This window comes from Eretmochelys imbricata, chromosome 4 (assembly GCF_965152235.1).
Source record: "Eretmochelys imbricata isolate rEreImb1 chromosome 4, rEreImb1.hap1, whole genome shotgun sequence".
In the NCBI taxonomy this organism is placed as follows: Eukaryota; Metazoa; Chordata; order Testudines; family Cheloniidae; genus Eretmochelys; species Eretmochelys imbricata.
Genome location: NC_135575.1, coordinates 95,853,291 through 95,873,237, shown reverse-complemented (window position 1 = coordinate 95,873,237; position 19,947 = coordinate 95,853,291). Strand labels below are relative to the sequence as shown.

The following is a 19,947-nucleotide window of genomic DNA, read 5'->3' as shown; positions in this document are numbered from 1 at the left end:
ACCCCTTAGACCCAGGAAGGAGCACTTGGGAATTCCTCCCTGTGGGGTACCCTCAAGCCCTCCCTCCCCCCTGCCCCGGGGAAGAGCTGAGAGAGAAAACAAAGGAAAGTAGCTGTTGCCACAAGCTAATCAAACAGCATATGCACAAACCAATTAGGACACCAAAAATCCAATCCTATTCTTAAAAAAGGTAAATTTTATTAAAAACAAAAAGAAAGAAACTACATCTGGAATTTAGGCTTTTTGCTAGATTTTAAAAGAGCAATTCCCAGAATCAAGCACCCAAAATAGCTTTCTTGGGGGTTCAACTTAAAAGTTACAAGGAAACAAAAGCATCTGGAGTCAGCAGAGAGGAGTCCACAAGCCAATAAGAAATAAAAGAAATAACCCTAATCCCATCTTTTTAGACATTCCCTAATTTTACTTACATATCTGAGGCTCCAGATAAGTAGGTTCAAGGTATGAATTGATAATCTATAATCATACCTGGTTTACAGCTGGTTACAGCATTACTGCTCTGTGTCCCTGCAGCCCAGAGAAACAACAAACAAAAGGAAAGTTTCTTTCCCAATTTTAAAAAGTTCTACCTTCTCATTGGCTCTTTTGGTCAGGTGCCCACTCCTTATCTTTTACCTGTGGGTTTGTTAACCTTTTACAGGTAAAGCAAACAGAGAACAGACCAAGAGGGATTTTACAGCTAACTGGCTGGCTGGGTGTCCATTAAAGGGAACTACTCCCCCGCCCTTCATGTATCACAGCATTTTTAATCACTGAAAAGTAGTTTTCCTCACAAGTTTGATACAGTTTAGAAATATATGGAGCCCTATGCAAGCGGTCTGATTGCAGACATTAAACTGTAACTTAGGTTAACAATTCAGGCCACATGTGGTGCTCCATCAGTGAAAGGGCTGTCAGACAATTAGGTCACATTCTTTCTGTTCCCATCAGATGCAAACACACGTGTCTAAGAGTTCAAAATTTGCTTTCATGAACATTTTCTAATATTTTCTTCAAATTCACTATTTTGTGTATATATCTGACAGTAAACTCATTCACTATAATGTTTGCAAAAAGTGAACACAAAAGGGGCATAAACACAGCCAAAGTAGATTTGACATTTTGATTTGGGAAAATATTCACAAAACACATGCTTTAATCCAGGCTAGTGTAATTTTAAAAGGATCTTTGTGATTCAAATATTAATATGCAATTTAGTATTCTGAAAATATTGCATGATAACTGCCAATCCACCTAATATAATTAGGAAAATACTTCATTTATTTCATTCACAGATAGTTTATAAATTTGAAAAAGTAGATACTTTAAGAAATGGAACAAAGATGGCCTTTCACAAAGTGCACATATTACTTATGAGCTTTACTATACTTAATATTATTTTTGAAGACTTTCTGATTTATGTACATCTGCTCTGAACTTTCCCATGTTTATCTTTTCGTGCCTAGTTTCCTCTTGCCACTCCCATGCCTTCTTTGTTTTATCATTTCAAGCTTAGTCATATCACAACTTGTGTTTTATATTTTCTTATAGCTGGAAACCCTGATCTTGCAAAAACTTTATGCACTGTGAATAGTCCCATCGACTTTAACGTGACTACTCACACTGCAGTAAATTAAGCATGTGTATAAATCTTTAAGGGATTTGAACCACAGAATGAAAATGTTGATGTTTATGAAAAAAATATGCACTAAGCATATTCTGACATAAAAACAAAGAGTAACTGAATGATAAAAGACCAGCACGTGTACAGCAACAACCTAATTCCAATGCATATGAAAACCCTCAACTGCTTTCTCAAGAGAGTAAAAATACAAAGGGTAGGCCTGAATCTCCACTGCTTAGCACTTTGTTTAATCAATTAGACATGTGTAAATGAGAGTACCTGTGTGGTTTGGTGTGTGCAGTGTAGTTGTAGTCGTGTCAGTCCCCGGATATTAGAGAGACAAGGTGGGTGGGGTAATATTTTTTAATGGACCAACTTCTATTGGTGAGAGAGTCAAGCTTTTGAGCAACACAGAGCTCTTCTTCGGGCCTGGGAAAGGAACTCCCAGCAAAATGCAAGGTATAACACAGGGGTAGGCAACCTATGGCCCATGTGCCAAAGGCGGCATGCGAGCTGATTTTCAGTGGCACTCACACTGCCCGGGTCCTGGCCACCGATCCGGGGGTGCTCTGCGTTTTAATTTAATTTTAAATGAAGCTTCTTAAACATTTTAAAAACCTTATTTACTTTACATACAACAATAGTTTAGTTATATATTAAAGACGTATAGAAAGAGACCTTCTAAAAACATTAAAATGTATTACTGGCACGCAAAACCTTAAATTAGCATGAATAAATGAAGACTTGGCACACCACTTCTGAAAGGTTGCTGACCCCTGGTGTAACAGATTGTTGAACATAAATAGTTAGCACATACTGTAAGGGATCATTCAAGGTAGAGTGGCCCATTAATATCTGTAAGCGTGTAGGCGGGTGTAACTCTCCCTCGCTGTCAGTCTCTGAGGGAGGCCATGCCGCTTTGCTGACACGCTCTTGAAACCGCAGCCTAAGTAAAGGGGGAAGTTAGTGGTCTCCAGCTCCAACCCAATCCAATCAATTATTTTGATGATTTAACTGGGAATTGGTCCTGCTTCGAGCAGGGGGTTGGACTAGATGACCTTCAGGGGTCCCTTCCAACCCTGATATTCTATGATTCTATGATTCTATGAACCCTTAGGCAGGGTAGTGCAGCAAATAGTTCAGCCAGGGCGGGCCACCACACAGTCTATGGCTTGAACCCTTAGGCAGGGTAGCTGCAAGTGGTTCGGGGAGGGGTGGGGGAGGGGCAGGCCCTCAGCCAGGGCAGGGCACCAAACAAACAGTCTAGAACACAGGTAGAGGTTAGGCACCCAGCAAACAGTTTAGGGGGCTGGCAGAGGTGAACACCACCCTAGTTTTTCATCCTGGCTCTGGTGGGCAACAGACAAAGGAGGTCTCTTGGCCTAAGGAGGGGGAATACTGCCACCCCAAGGGGGGTGAGGGTGGCAGAGGTAGGAGGATGCAGGCCCTCCCGACTCCACTACGTCCCAGGCCAGAGCCCTAACAGTGGCAAAGTGGTCTTGCCACTGGGTCAGCAGGGAATGTTGGAATGCTGCCTCCCCTCCCCAGCTCTGTCTCCCCTGCTGCAGGGGGGAGGGGAGGGGAGGAGAGGGAGGGAGGGGCTGGCATCTCCACTTGCCCCCCAGCACCCCACTTTTTTGACAAAAGTGGGCATCTGTCCCATTTGCTCTTGCCAACTGATCAAGGCAGCAAAAGCAAACAGGACAAATGCCCACTTTTGAGGGGAGAAAAAGAAACCCAGGAGGGAAGGGACAGGGCTTAAAAAAGGGACTGTCCCAGCCAACAAGAGACGTATGGTCACCTAAGCCTAGTGGGCAGGCAGTCCAGATCAGCAGTCAAGAGTTTATACGAAGGTCCAAAAGCCAGGAGATCCAATACGAGGGGAAGAAACTTGGGGAAGTTAAGTATGAAGCTGACTGCGAAGAGTTACAAAAGGACCTCACTAAACTGGATGACTGAACAACAAAATGGCAGATGAAATTCAATGTTGATAACTGTAAAGTAATGCACATTGGAAAAGTAATCCCAACTAAATATAAAAGATGATTGGGTCTAAATTAGCTGTTACCTCTCAAGAAAGAGATCTTGGACTTGTGGATAGTTCTCTGAAAACATCTAGCCAATGTAGAGCGGTAGTCAAAAAAAAGCTATGCAATTATGAAATAGCAGACAAGGAGTTATTTGCCATGAAGGCTCCATGTGAGAATTGGCAACACTGCCTGGGGGGGGGGGGCCAAACATCCCATCCTAGTTTTAACTGACCATAAGAATCTAGAATATCTATGATCTGCTGAAGCACTGAATCAGCATCAGTTGTGTTGGGCCCTATTCTTTTCAAGATTCGATTTCATAATCATGTATAATCCAGGCAACATGAATGGCTAGGCTGATGCCCTCTGACGAAAAGGGGAATACTATTCAGAACCCACTAACCCGAAAGAACCGCCACCTTACACATTAAAACCACATGATTTAATTTGTGGGTCTGTAGCCTCGGACTTCCTTACCATGCTTTGAGCAGCTCTCCCTAATGATCCAACATCACTATCCCTGGGTCAATAACCTCCTCTATATCAATGGCTCCCTATCCATCCCCAAGGGTTTTCCAAGACTGGAAGCACTGTGCATACATCGTGATACCCCTTAGGCAGGTGACTTTGGGCAATCCAAGACTCTGAGTTGTAGCCCACTTGTTCTGGTGGCCACAAATGCAAGGTGACATTTGGTCCTACATCAGGTCCTGCAATATCTGTGCTTGCACAAAACTCCTCTAGAGCAGGACTTTTGGCCTCCTGATGCCAACCTGGGACCCCTTCCTGGCCCTGATCACATATTACCCTTGATTTTTATAGTGGAACTACCCGAATCTGAAGGCCTAACACCATACTAACTATCATGGACCAACTCACCAAAACAGCCAATTTTGTACCATGCACACGTGGAAACTACTGCATGCCTTCTAGTCACACATATCTTCCACCTCCATGGCCTCCCAAAACATCTTACCACAGACTGTGGCTTCCAAGGTTCTGGAAGGATGAGTTTTCCCTCCAAGATGTCCAGATCATGCATCCACCACACATTACCCTCATATGGATGGCCAATCAGAAAAGGTCAACCAGGTGCTTGAACAATAGATTGACAAATAGGTAGGAGTGATGACTGTGTATTAGATATATAAGTAAAGCATGGCTAGAATGCAAAGCCTACAGGCTGAGGCCTGTAAGATTTTAGTTTAGCCATAGTAGGTCGTAGGCTTAAGAATGCTTGACATGAGTGGTTTCAGAGTAGCAGCAATGGACTGTAGCCCACGAAAGCTTATGCTCTAATAGATTTGTTAGTCTCTAAGGTGCCACAAGTACTTCTGTTCTTTTTGACATGAGTGGGTAACTTAGGAATAACCATATGCCAGGTAGGTTAGAAGATTACTGTAAAAGATGAGCCAATAGGTGATGTTATGGAAAAATAAACCGCAATGTACTGTCCAAGACCACAAGACGCCTGATTGTAACATCATGGAATGTCCTGTTCTGATTGCACGTTACCATGGACACATGTTGTGTGTAGATGCTAATGAGAATAAGAGGAACTAAGATAACCTATGAAAAATGGGGCACCCAAATATTCATGGGGTGTGGAAGTACAGATAAGGAAAAGAGGGTTGAAACTCTAATGCGTGTGCACAGGGTGTTAAGCATGGTCGGAAAAACAGTATAAAAGAGGTTTCCTGGTTGGGTAAAAGTGGGAAAACCCCAAGGGAAGACCTACGGGAAACCCCCAGCAGGAACCACCTCTACCCCTGGTTCAAGTTCAAGACCATGAGACATATCTCGTCCACGACAGCCTGGACCCCCAAATGCATAGAGGGCCCCTGTACTATCTGATCGATTGGGATAGTTATGGACCTGAAGAATTCTCTTGGGAGCCAGCTCATCATGTGCACACCCCTGCAAAAGTATGGACCTTCCACAGGAATCACGCAGAGAAGTCTGACCCCATGGATTACCCTAGGAGATGGGGTTGCATCAGGCACCACCAGTCTTGATCCTAGGCCTGGGCAGCTGCCAAGCAGGAGCCTTACTCTGTATATCATCATGTTGCAAGAACTGATGTGGGAACTGCTGCTAATATCTCCCACTCACACACCGGAAGCTACACCTGCTGATTCAGTGGGGTCAGATGACTAACAGCAGATGGCTGATTGGACACTGCTGATCATAAAGCTTCCTATTCCTGTCCCATCCCTTTTCTGAGCAACTAGTTGCTAGGCTTGTTGCTGCCCAGACTGCTGAGACCAAGTCCCCACCTCCCTGCCTTGTTCCTTTTCCCCATATTTGTCCCTATTCCTGTGACCACACCTTGTTCCCCATTGCTGATTCAAGCTGTGACCCTTGGCATGACTTCTGAGTCCCCCTTTGACCTTTGGTGTGACCATGACCTGACCCTACTCCTGACTCTCACCAGTAGGTCAGAGAGCTCTCATTATGGGCCCTAACACCTATCATAGTCAAAATGCAGTTTTCTGTTAGTCCCCTGGACAGACCCTGACTAGATTACAGGCGCTCCTCACATCCAGCTTGGTGACTAACCAGACCATTCTTACTTGGTCTATGAGCACTGGGATTAGGGGTAGCAATTTTTGCATGGTAATTTTATTTAGGGCACAGTAGTCCATGCACATCCTTAAGGATCCATCCTTCTTTTTAATGAAAATGACAGGGGCTCTGACTGGGGAGGTGAGTGTCGGATAAAACCCTTTTTAAAATTCTCATGGATACATTCTAATTATAGAACTCCAGTGAACAAACTGAAATTACCACAGTTTCTCCTTTCTGATTCATAAAGCAAACTGTTTTTTAGTCGCTAGGAACAAATACAGTATCAAATTTCAAAGCTATAATTAGTTTCAAAAATAATTATAAATTCAATTTACTTTCCAATACCTGGCTGAAAGGTTATCTTTTTAACTACCTCCTTTAATTACAGTTGTGTAGTGTTTATAAAGTGTCAGAATTTTAATGAGAGTTTGCTTTCAAGAGTTCATAGAATTCCATTACCCCTTTCCTTTACTAACCCTTTTTGTACTAAATTTAATCTCACGCAGGTCACACTAACAATAATCACAATAGACTCAACTAACTCTGCTGCCCCCATCAGCCTGGGAAATTCATCAATGCTACAAACTACTGACCTTACCCTAAACCCATTTGATTGCAGGCCAGTTGGCTTAACTTTTCTTGCCAATCATCAGCACAAACATGGTAGTCAGTAGCTGACCTGTGAATAGTCAGGAATGCCAAAGAGCTTGTGTTTTTAGATAGGGTCACTGCAAAGAAAAAGAAAAGTAACTTAAGTATTTCTTCAGCTAGTTGGTATGCTGTTTGTTACATTGTAAATATAAGAATACTTTCAAAAGTGTCTTTGAGTAATGCAAGATCCAGTTATTTTTTATCTCCTCTATACTTTATGAAGATTTAATTCAAGAAGGAGGCAGCAGTGTCCATCAGACTCTAGGTAGTCCTAGACAAGACAGTACGTAAGATAACAAACAAGAGAGACATCCTGAAGTTTAGATCAAACCGAACCACTTCAATTCATCATTTGTTTATATGGGGCCAGACTGACAGCCTAACTCATGCTGAGTAGTACCTTACTCCACAAGTAGTCCAACTGAAATCTATGAGATCACTTGTGGGATAAGGTGCTACTCAATATAAGAACAGTATCAGAATCTTGCCCTTGATAAATTTATATTGCTCCTATTATGACTATATCAGGTGTGTTTATAGAAATGAAGAACAATCAATAGCTATTGACCACAAAAAAGACCATCCTCTGCCATTATCATCATCTCTTTCCCCAACCTGCTTATTGGCTTAATGTCTGCCTTTGTTTTGATCCTGCACAAGAAAACTTCCAAATGGCCAAAAATGCACTGAGGTAAACTTAGGTGCCCTATAGTACTACAGTTTGAGACAGGAACTCTTGACAGAAGGTTTTTTGTGTGCATTTTTCCCCAAATACATATTGTTTTTATTTAGACTTTGTACTTCTCACTTATTCTTGAATTTCATTCATCCGAACTCACTTAGTTATTAAGCATTTTTCATTCATACAACACTGCCTTTACCTCTCTATAAGAAAATTATATATTAATCTTTGATTCCTCCTTCTCGATACTTCTAACTCATGTTTATAGGACTTTTTGTCTCCACTCCCTAAGTAATTTTGATGGATGTGTGCACAATGTATTTTCTCAGCAGTATGAATAAAGAATATTTGTTTCTCTAAACAACAGGATATCTTTCTGTTTTACACTAAAAATGTCATAAAACATCCGATTTCTTCGTGGTACCGTATTACCTTCACACAGAGAAATAGATTAGCTTCAGATAGCATCACATATACAGTGCAGCCAATTGCTGTCTGGTGGAGTTCGGGTATATGGGCCAGGACACCATAACACACACACACATCCTGCTTCCTTCAGATATTGCTATTGCTTATGTGGGACTCACATAATTCTTACTCAAACAGCCATGCTTTGAGAACTCTTATTTTAATAACACGTAAAAGCATGAGGCCTTTTTATGGATGCTGGTACTGCAGGTGGGTAATAGCCAGATTTCTCTGCTGACTGTCCCCTTTCTCACTTCCAGTACATTCAAAATGGAGCTGCCAGGCTTATTTTCTTCTCAGCACCATTGAAGTCAATGGGAATTCTGACATGAAGTTCAATGAGTACAGGATCAAAGCCCTAGTCATTCTGCCCAGGTCATTTCTATACTTCAGTTTCTTCATTGCCTCTCTGCCTTCTTTTACAGCAGTCTCAAGACTCTACTCCTCACTTCAGAAGCTCTCCACATTTCCATTCAGTCAACATCACTTCTCTCATCTTATCTCCTCCTGCACCTTGCAGTATCCACACATTTGTCATCTAACCCTCTCTCTTGCTCCCTTGCCCACTGTACAGTTTGTACTGACTTTCATGCTTTCCTGGAACAGGCTCCTTGTCCAAGTTCTTCCAGCCCCACTTTGGAAAAATGTTAAAAAAACTCAACTATTTCATGACATTTACCATCCACAACATTACTTCCATCCAGTAGCACAGATGAGACTTACCACAGTTCCATTCGTCTGAGTTGTCCATGCAGTCTAGATGCCCATCGCACCACACTTCACGTGGCACACAATCATGACTGGCACATTCAAGCTCATCTGCCTTGCAAAATGCTGCCAAGACAAACACAAATATTAAGATGATGATCTTAAAAATGGCTATCATAAAAATGCACACTAGGATATGATTGGGTAAAGGCATAGGGACAAGTTCAGAGCAGGTTTATGGAGCAGGGGGATAGAGTCAGCAGGCAGAAAATCTGTTCGGGGTGGGGAGGAGGACTCAGCTGGAGGGGATCCGTGGTAGGCCAGCAAACCTCAAAGGTGGGAAGTAGTGTCTGGAAATAGCATGGCCAGGGTACATGATTCAGTGCATCCTACCTACCAAGTTTCAACTATGATCCTACCACTATAGCATTGGAGTCCCTCACAAACTTTAGATGGAAACTTTTGTTTCTCACTTTTTGCTGGACTGCACTAATCCTAATCCAGATAGTTATTCTGTGTTGATTAGACATTCATCCTTTACCCTAAGGCCTGGTCTACACTACGAGTTTATGTCGGATTTAGCAGCATTAAATCCGAATTAACCCTGCACCCATCCACACAACAAAGCCATTTTTTCAACATAAAGGGCTCTTAAAACCGATTTCTGTACTCTTCCCCAACGAGGGGATTAGTGCTGAAATTGACATTGCCGTTTCGAATTAGTGTTAGTGTGGGTGCAATTCGAAGGTATTGGCCTCCCACAGCGCAATCATTGTGACCGCTCTGGACAGCACTCTGAACTAGGATGCACTGGCCAGGTGTACAGGAAAAGCCCCGGGAACTTTTGAATCTCATTTCCTGTTTGGCCAGGCGAGCTCATCAGCACAGGTGACCATGCAGTCCCAGAATCGAAAAAGAGCTCCAGCATGGACCGAACGGGAGGTACTGGATCTGATCGCTGTATGGGGAGAGGAATCTGTGCTATCAGAACTACGTTCCAAAAGACAAAATGCCAAAAAATCTCAGAGGCTATGAGGGACAGATGCTACATCAGGGACGCAACACAGTGCCGCGTGAAACTTAAGGAGCTCAGACAAGCGTACCAGAAAACCAAAGAATCAAACGGACGCTCCGTGACAGAACCCCAGAAATGCCGCTTCTACACTGAGCTGCATGCAATTCTAGGGAGGGCCGCCACCACTACCCCACCCCTGTCCGTGGACTCTGAGGATGGGATACTCTCCACCATGGCTGAGGATTTTGAAGATGGGGAAGATGAGGAGGAGGACGAGCTTGGGGAGAGCACACAGCACACCGTTTTCCCCGACAGCCAGGATCTTTTTATCATCCTGAGTGAAATACCCTCCCAACCCAACGAAGCCGGAGAAAGGACCTCTGGTGAGTGTACCTTTTTTAATATAATATATGTTATAAAAGCAAGTATTTTTAATGATTAAGTAGCCCTGAGGACTTGGGATGCATTTGTGGCCAGTACTGCTATTGGAAAAGTCTGTTAACATGTCTGGGGATGGAGCGGAAATCTTCCAGGGACATCTCCATGAAGGTACTCCTGGAGGTACTCTAAAAGCCTTTGCAGAAGGTTTCTGGGGAGAGCAGCCTTATTCTGTCCTCCACAGTAGGACACTTTACCACGCCATGCTAAGTAGCAAGTAATCTGGTATCATTGCATGACAAAGCCTGGCAGCGTATGGTCCCAGTGTTTGCTGGCATTCAAGCAACATCTGTTCTTTATCTCTCTTTATCCTCAGGAGAGTGATATTATTCATGGTAACCAGGTTGAAATAGGGGAATTTGATTAAGGGAACTTTCAGAAGTGGCCGTTCCTACTGGGCTGTTTGCCTGTGGCTGAAAATAAATCCTCCCTGCAGTTAGCCACACGGTGGGAGTGGGGGGACATTGATGCTGAGCTGAGCGTTTGGCTAGCAGGGAACTTCCCTGATACCAGCCAGGTGGTGGGGGGAGGGGAAAAGCAATCATCCCAGAGAATTGGATGGGGGGAGGGGGTTAGTTTGGTTTCTGCTGCTGCACGTTAACAGGAAAACTGCAGCAGTAAATGGCCAACCCAACGGGCTTTGCTTGGTATGGGAAAGGAGGGGGCTGCTGTTATGAAGGTTGCAGAAGCCAAAAGACTGTGGCTTACCATGGCCGCCTACAAGCCGAATTCTGTTGCCCGGCCCTGTGTGTGTGATCTCTAACACCAAAGCCACAGGCACTCAATATAAGATGCAAAATGTGACCTTGTACCAAAATCACATGTGCTATGTAATGTGAATAGTGTTGTTCACTGTGAAAGAGTATAGCCATTGTTCTGTAAAATGTATCTTTTTAAATACTTCACTCCCTTTTTTTCCTCCAGCAGCTGCAAATGTTTCAAGCCTCCCTCCTCCATCCCAGAAGCTATCTCAGATAAGGCAGTGAAAAAAAACGCACACGCGACGAGATGTTCTCTGAGCTCATGCAGTTGTCCAGCACTGACAGAGCTATGTGGAGGGACACAATAGTCTCTAAGGTGCCACAAGGACTCCTTTTCTTTTTGCGAATACAGACTAACACGGCTGTTACTCTGAAACCTGTCAAAATAGCAGAGTACAGGACAGTGGCTGATGAACGTGAGGAGAGGTGGCAGCAGGAAGATCAGAGGAGGCATGAGGAAACGCTGGGGATACTGCGGGATCAAACAGACATGCTCCAGCATCTGGTGGAGGTTCATGAATGGCAGCAGGATCACAGACTGCCGCTGCAGTTGCTGCTTAACCGCCCTCCCTCCTCCCCAAGTTCCATAGCCTCCTCACCCAGACACCCAAGAACGCGGGGTGGAAGGCTCCAGGCACCCAACCTCTCCTCCCCAGTGGATAGCCCAAGCAACAGAAGGCTGGCATTCAACAAGTTTTAAAGTGACCTTTTCCTTCCCTCCTACCCTCCTCCCACACCCCACCCGGGCTACCTTTCCCTATTTTTATAATCAATTAATAAAGAATACATATTTTTTAAATGATAGTGACTGTATTTCCTTTGCAAGCAAGATGTGATCAAAGGCGGGAGGGCGGGTGACTTACAGGGAATTAGAGTCAACCAAGGGGGCGGGTTTTCATCAAGGAGAAACAAACAGAAGTGTCACACAGTACCCTGGCCAGTCATGAAACTGGTTTTCAAAGCTTCTCTGATGCGCACCGCTTCCTGCTGTGCTCTTCTAACTGCTCTGGTGTCTGGCTGCATGTATTCAGCGACCACAGTTAGGGAATCCCATTGCAGCAAAGCCATCCACTATGACCTGCACATTTCCCAGAGTCACTACCCTTGATAGCAGCAGCTCAGTGATCGCGTTGGCTTCTTGCATCACAGCAACCCCCACAGTAGATCTGCCCACTCCAAATTGATTCCCGACTGACCGGTAGCTGTCTGGCATTGCAAGCTTCCACATGGCTATTGCCACTCGCTTGTGAACTGTGACGGCTGTTCTCATCTTGGTATTCTTGTGCTTCAGGGCAGGGGAAAGCAAGTCACAAAGTTCCATGAAAGTGCCCTTACGCATGCGAAAGTTTTGGAGCCACTGGGAATCGTCCCAGACCTGCAACACTATGCGGTCCCACCACTCTGTGCTTGTTTCCCAGGCCCAGAATCGTCGTTCCACAGCATGAGCCTGCCCCATTAACACCATGATCTCCAAATTGTGGGGGAACGCCGTTTTAGAGAAAAGTGTGTTCATGTCCTCATCACCGCGCTGCCGTCGCCTCCTCGTCTGGTTTTTCAGGTGCTGGTTCTGCATACACTGCATGATAATGCACGAGGTGTTTACAATGGTCATAACTGCTGTGGTGAGCTGAATGGGCTCCATGCCTGCTGTGCTATGGTGTCTGCTCCTGCTCGAGCAATCCAGGGAAAAGGGTGTGAAACGATTGTTTGCCGTTGTTCTGGCGGAGGGAGGGGCGACGGACAACATGGCGTACAGGGTTGGCTCACAGGGAATTAAAATCAACAAAGGGGGTGGCTTTGCGAGAAACAGAATGGCCCCCTCAAGGATAGAACTCAAAACTGGGTTTAGCAGGCCGTTGATTTCACAGAGGGAGGGAGGAGAAAATGAATACAAAATAAATCTGGTCTATTTCTTGTTTTGATCCACTTCATCTACCTTTATACATCTTGCTGGCAGCAGACTGTGCAGTACGACCGCTAGCCATCGTCATCACCTGGGTGCTCGGCAGAAGACGGTGCAGTATGACTGCTGGCCATCGTCTTCTGCTGGCTGCAGATTAAAAGACAGCGCACTGCCGGTAGGACTGAATTGCCATGAGACGAAACTTAAAAGGGAAATGACCTGGCTGAGTCATTCCCATGTTTGCCCAGGCACCCGATTAAAAGAGCACCCAGGACTACGTTGATGACAGTTACCAGTCATACTGCACTGTCTGCTGCCAAAAGGCAATTAACTGCTGCTGTGTAGCAATGCAGTACCGCGTCTGCCAGCACCCAGGAGACATATGGTGACAGTCAGCTGAGCAGACTCCATGCTTGCCGTGGTATGGCGTCTGCACAGGTAACTCAAGAAAAAAGGCGCAAGATTGTCTGCCCTTGCTTTCACGGAGGGAGGGAGAGAAGGGGGGCCTGATGATATGTACCCAGAACCACCCGCGACAATGTTTTAGCCCCATCAGGCACTGGGATTTCTACCCAGAATTCAAATGGGTTGCGGAGACTGCGGGAACTGTGGGGTAGCTACCCACAGTGCAACGCTCCGGAAGTCGACGGTTGCCTCAGTACTGTGGACACACTCCGCCGACTACATGCACCTAAAGCATTTGTGTGGGGACATACACAATCAACTGTATAAAAACGCTTTCTACAAAACCGACTGCTATAAATTCAACCTAATTTCGTAGTGTAGACAAGGCCTAAGATACCTAAAATTCAGAAGTACTGTCATCGTCATTTCAGAGGTGGGAAACTGAAGCATGGAGTGGCTTGCTCAAGGTCACATAGGTAGCTTGTGACAGAGCCAGGACCTGAACTCAGTACTCCTGATTCCCAGTCCAGTATCCACAAGATCATTTTTATGTCAGTTTGTGCTCACGTACAGTCCCCATAGGATTTTACAGCTACCCGATGCCATCGCAAAATCCCCAGGAAGGGCAGTCATGCAACATTACCAGCCCCACTTTATCAGGCTTTCCCACTGGGGCACCAGTGCAGGCTGACACAAAGAAGTATAATTAGCACCATCATGCAGTAGCTTTAGTGACTCTGGCCCTTAGTTCTCACTAATTTTTTTATATGTCTTATTAGTTTATAGAGTGTATTACTGTACAGGTCAGGCATTTATTTACAACACTAAAAGACCCATCTTATCATACATCAAACAATCCACAATGAAAACCATAAAACAATGTAAACTGATACTGTCTGCTGTGACATACTGTGACATTAACAGCCATGTGTCTTCAGGGCAGGAACAAAGGATGTAAACCCAGAAAAACAAGAACACACACACGCACGCACATGCATGTACAAAATCAAGAAAAAGCTAAACCAAACAACCACGCCTCACATCATGCCCTGAAGCTCCCTAACTCTGGCTCTGGAAGGCCTCCAAGGGGAACGAATTCCAGAGGTAGAGAGCCCTCAGCTGAGAAGGGGGAGAAAATTCCAGAGGTAGAGAGCCCTCAGCTGAGAAGCTCTACTGCCATTCCTGAATAATTCATCCCCAGGACTGACAGCAAGAGTAGACAGGAAGGATGGTGCAATGGTTAGTGTGCTAGCCTGGGACTCAGGAGACCCAGATTCAGTTTCTTGAGGTCACATACTTCTTATGTGACCTTTGGCAAGTCACTTAGTCTCTCTGTTCCTCAGTTCCTGTCTGTAAAATGAGGATAATAGTACCTCCGTATCTCACAGGGGCATTTTGAGGAAAAGTACATTAAAGATTGTGAGACATCATTCTACAGTTATGGGAACCATATAAGTAGCATAAGTACAGTATCCCAGCTGACCTGAAAAGCTGCAGTTTATTGTGTAAATGTAAGTTGCTCTCAGTTATTCACATCTCAAAACATTCAGAGCTTTAGAGACATCTTGACTTGTGTAATCTGTGCATTAGCTTATGGGTTACGCTGAGTTCAAAACTAGCTTATATGCGTTAAAACAAGATATAAGAGAGAAATGCAAGAAGACTACAGGCCTAAACCTGTAAAATAGTAACTTAAGCAGTTAACATAAGGATATGAACTTTGGCAAAAGTAAACTGTTTAGCTTACCATACGTTAGCAGTGACGCTAGGTCATAAAATGGCATAAAACATAATTTTGCAATAAATAATTTTGCTGAAATTTTGCAGAATGCTGATGAGAAACTGCAAAAAGTCAGTTGATGCCAGTATGGAGTATTTTGTGACAGGCACATCAGCAGATGCTTAATCAAAGAATTGTTATAGTAACCAATTGACATATACACTAATGAGTTTGATATAATTAATATACTAGTCCATAAATTAGAAAAAGGACACCCCAACATTATTAAGGTAAAACAGTTAGTTATGGACAAAGGATGCTGAACACTCTTAGGAATATTCATGACAGTCATCAAACTTACAATAGGTCTGACCATGAAGTAGGCTGACAAAACCTCAATCCAGCAGTCATTATTAAGGCTGCAAGTCTGTCACGGAGGCCACGAAAGTCTCGGATTCCATGACTTTTCATGACCTCTGTGACTTCTGCAGCAGCTGCACCTGTGGTACCCCCGGACCTCCCCCCACAGAGCACCCACAGCCCCCCACCCAAGGTTTAGTCAGGGCGGGCATTTTTAGTAAAAGTCCCGGACAGGTCCCGGGCCCATGAATTTTTCTTTATGGCCCATGACCTGTCCATGACTTTTACTAAAAATATCAGTGACTAAAACATAGCCTTAATCATTATGCAAGTCAGAGAGAAGACAGCTGGTGGTCCACAGGGGTCCTGTCTCAGTAATTCTAGGTCTCCAGAAGAATAGTTGTGAGTATGTGTATGAGATGATACTGGATGTCAAATTAGTACGAATAATGCAATAATGTCATCTGGACTGGAACATTTGTGTGTTAACTAACTTTAGTAATACAAATCTTAAAAGAGCAAAAGATCTTTTCCAACCGTGCATGTCAGGGTTCCCAAATGAACAATAATCCTCATAATACTGGATCTGATCTTTGGACAAGAGCCTATCAAACATCAGTGTGTTAAGTTGTTAATTGGGAATTCTTAAGTAATCAATATGATTAATCCACCATCAATAAATCAGACAATACTTGCACCTGAAAGCATGCAGGAAGCCAAAAAGAGATTTGAGCACTGATGCTATGTGCTCTTCTAGACAAGAGCAGCTGCATTCTGTATGGCAAAACTGCATTTACCCTACACAGATACTGCAAATACTGCATTTACCCTACACAGATGGTGCAGACACTGCCTCTCTAAGCATCTGCCCCTTCCAACAAGCATCAGAGCTGGTCAGGAATTATACATCAACATGTTTTTTCAACTGAAAATGTGTTTTCCACAATCAGGATGAAAACAAATGCTGAAATATCCGAATTTCCTGGGGGACAGACATTCAGATTTTCAATCAGCTCTAACAGATACCATTCCTCTCTTTGGCAGATCAGATGGCAGAAGATGAAACCACAGAACTCGGTTTGATTAAAAGCAGATGAAACAGAGAATCGTCTATACATTAAATTGCAGCCAAAAGCATTTCCCAACCTCCACTTCTGACTTCACATACACACTGAAAATATAAGCAACAAGATGGAAGCTCGTACAGCAGCTGCCACTCAGTAGCTCCTCCTCCTCCTCCTCTTCCCATCCCACTGATAAACTGTGTACTGTGAAAAGGAACTCGTGTCTGTTTCTAGCTATCAGCCGAAGGAAGGAGGAATTTCTTAGTGGTTGCAGGTATAGAACCATAACCCAGGCCTCAGTGGGGATCGTTGGGGTATCCCTACACTCTTGTTGGCACTGCATGGGATACACTTGTATTCCTCTTCTGGCTCTGTCGGTCTGTTTCTTCACTTCCGCAGTATGCATCCAATGAAGTGAGATGTAGCTCACGAAAGCTTATGCTCAAATAAATTGGTTAGTCTCTAAGGTGCCACAAGTACTCCTTTTCTTTTTGCGAATACAGACTAACACGGCTGTTACTCTGAAACTTGTATTCCGCTGGCACTCATTGCCACCTTGGATACGGTGAGAAGGAAGAGACAATGGAAACATGGGAAGAAAGGAGCAAAGGGAGCAGGGGGAGGAACAAAAGCCAAAAAGTCCCGGGATTTGGTAAGACAAGTGGGAGTAAAGAAGATCCAAGCAGCCATAGGTTATACGAAAGGGAGTCAAGGAACCTAGAGGAAGAGACAGGAGCCAAGGAGCTACAAATAAAAAATAGCAGCCAAGTGGACACAAACAGAAAGAGAACAGGCAAGGAGAGACAGGACGAGGTGGAGATATGGAGCCACAGCAGTGAGAAGTGGAACCAAGGAGAGAGGTTATAGGATGGAGAGGGAGAACTTGGAGCAACAAGGCGAATGATAGGGAGCTAAGGGGAGGGGTGGGGCCATTATGCCTTTAGGGGACTGCTTCTACAGTTTGTCCAGTGCCCCCAAAATTCTAGATTCAGTCCTGACCGTCACCCTGGTTAAGCACTTACAGCAGTTCTTTTCATCCACCTTGTCAGGACAATCCGGAAAGCCGTCACAGATCATGGCATGCTGGATACACAGCTTGTTCGATGGACATTCCCAAAGTCCCCTTTCTCTACAACCTGGACACAGAGAACAAGAGCTTTGAGATATTCCATTTTAACATTTACTTGCAATTAGAGCTGTGTGAATGGCTGATTTTTCAGTTAGCTTGTAGTTCTGAGAAACAAGGAAAAAAACTGGTTCAGGTCAAATTGAAACAAATTTTTCAAAATTTTAGGTGAATTAAAAAGTTGGAAAAAAATGGTTTCAGGTGAAACTAAACATTTTGTTCCACCTGAAACTTGAATTGTCATTGGGTCAAAAAGAGAAAGCAAGTGAGACTGACTCTGTAACCCAGTGGTTAGGGCACTCAGCTGGGATGGGGAACCCTTGGGTTCTGGTTCATGCTCCAATGACTCTTCAAGAATTTTATACAAAGTAGAAAAGACTCAACAGGATAAACTGAGAAAGAGAAAAGGAGTACTTGTGGCACCTTAGAGACTAACCAATTTATTTGAGCATAAGTTTCCATGAGCTACAGCTCACTTCATCGGATGCATCCGATGAAGTGAGCTGTAGCTCACGAAAGATTATGCTCAAATAAATTGGTTAGTCTCTAAGGTGCCACAAGTACTCCTTTTCTTTTTGCGAATACAGACTAACACGGCTGTTACTCTAAAATCTGAGAGAGAGAGAGTTACTCCAGAATACCATTTAGCTGGGTAGTATGGGCACTCCCAGGAGACCAGGGTTCAAGTCCCCGCTCCAGAGTAGTAATTCAAACTTGGGTCTCCCAGATGAGTGCTGTAACCACTGAGCTAAAAGCTATAAGGAGACCACCTCCTCCTCCTGTTCTGTGAATGGTGCCTGAATCTCCTTCTGCATCTAGACCCCAAAAATCTAAATGTTCCATTTTGATGTCAAAACAAATCACTTTGACATTTCCAAACATTTTTCTTTTTTCACATTTACCAAAAACACCTGCTGAAATCTACACGAATTCATGAAGTTTTGAATGTTGCCGCAGATCTACTTACAATATCAGATCTCAAAAAGGTGGTTTTTTCCTTAATGTTTCTGAAAAATTCAAGGTATGTTCAATTTTCAATGTATATTTTAAAAAGTATCAAAAATAATTACTGATGAGGGAATAGAAGCAATATTGTCAAAATAAACACTTATTCAAATGAACACGAAATATACAATATTCCATTGTTCTTTCTGACCAATTACACTTACCTTATCCTTTGCTTACACTATATCCATCAAGTTAGGTCCTAACTCAGGAAAACATCCCTACCAAACTATTTCTGATATACATTACTAAGGATATGTGAATAGTTCTCATCCTGGATGTGGCACAATTTAATTTAAAAGTAAAGGGGCTATGTTCAAAATATCAACATTTAGCATACTCGTCTTTCAAAAATGGAAATACTGTGAACTTGTTTCTTTTAGTAATCTCCATTAAATACCATGGAATATTTTTTCTTGCAATATTGATGTAAAAAGAGGCAGAGAACAGACTGAGAGGTGGAGAGGAGCTAGCCATATTGGGCATAAGTACAATGTTTCCTTGTTTGCAGTAATCTAATATTGTACCACTGCATCGAGTGGTTACACAGATTCACCCTTGCCAACTATATGCATCTACCTGAAAATTCATTATTATGCAGCTAACACAGCCATTGTCTCCTCCAAGTGACATTAATCAGTTGCACTGGCTTCATAAAAAAATCAAGATGAACTCTTGTAAAACTGGGTCAGAGTTTTTTGATAGTAGGTTCCTAGTTTGTCAAATGGAGGAAATTAAAAATGGCATAATGTAGGTTCATAAAACATCTAGCTTTCCAATTTTACCTTTACAGTTTTCTGTAAATAATTATTAAAGCATCTCATTGTAACATCAGAGTTTGGAAACAGTTCACTTTGACGAAGAAATGTCCTCATGCATCACTGACACAACAGTAACACAGGAGGACACAATAATACATGATAAATAGAATTCTCTTGATTTTACTCTACTAATATTTATTTGAAATAGATGGAGTTGTGGCTGCCTTGTTTAATCCATTCTATAGATGATCACATTGGCTTTTATACTTAAAACTTAATCCAAGGTCAGATTCAGGTGACTGGCCCATGTGATCAAAACAAAAAATAAACAAACCTCTGTTCTGTGAGTTCACTACGGTACAAGTGGCTTGGACAGTATAGTACTATTAAACTTTTCCTGGGGCTGGAGCTCATGTAGTGCACTAGTTCAGCAAAGGATAGCAGTTACTAAGTTAGCAAAAGGAAATGTAGCTTACACAGGGTCTATTTCCAAGGTGAACACGTTTATGACTGTGAGTGCGAGAAAAGTCAGCTCACATGACTATAGAAATAATTTGTTTGGGTTCCTCCATCAGTAATTGTAATGTAGTATACTGAATGCACATAGTACTCCACTTCATTTACATCTTATTTAATAAGCCACATTAGAACTGTTATGAGT

At 43.3% G+C, this 19,947-nt stretch overlaps 1 protein-coding gene across 1 annotated transcript in view; it reads right to left on the bottom strand.

The window, feature by feature from the left end:
* Positions 1 to 19,947, bottom strand: part of CORIN (corin, serine peptidase) — a 315,814-nt gene that overhangs the window by 36,625 nt on the left and 259,242 nt on the right. The window contains exons 14-16 of the mRNA XM_077814583.1: positions 17,417 to 17,530; positions 8,744 to 8,854; positions 6,818 to 6,947 (exon numbers count right to left, since the gene is read on the bottom strand). Of these exons, the coding sequence (XP_077670709.1) occupies positions 6,818 to 6,947; positions 8,744 to 8,854; positions 17,417 to 17,530 (355 nt within the window). The remainder of the gene's footprint in view (positions 1 to 6,817; positions 6,948 to 8,743; positions 8,855 to 17,416; positions 17,531 to 19,947) is intronic.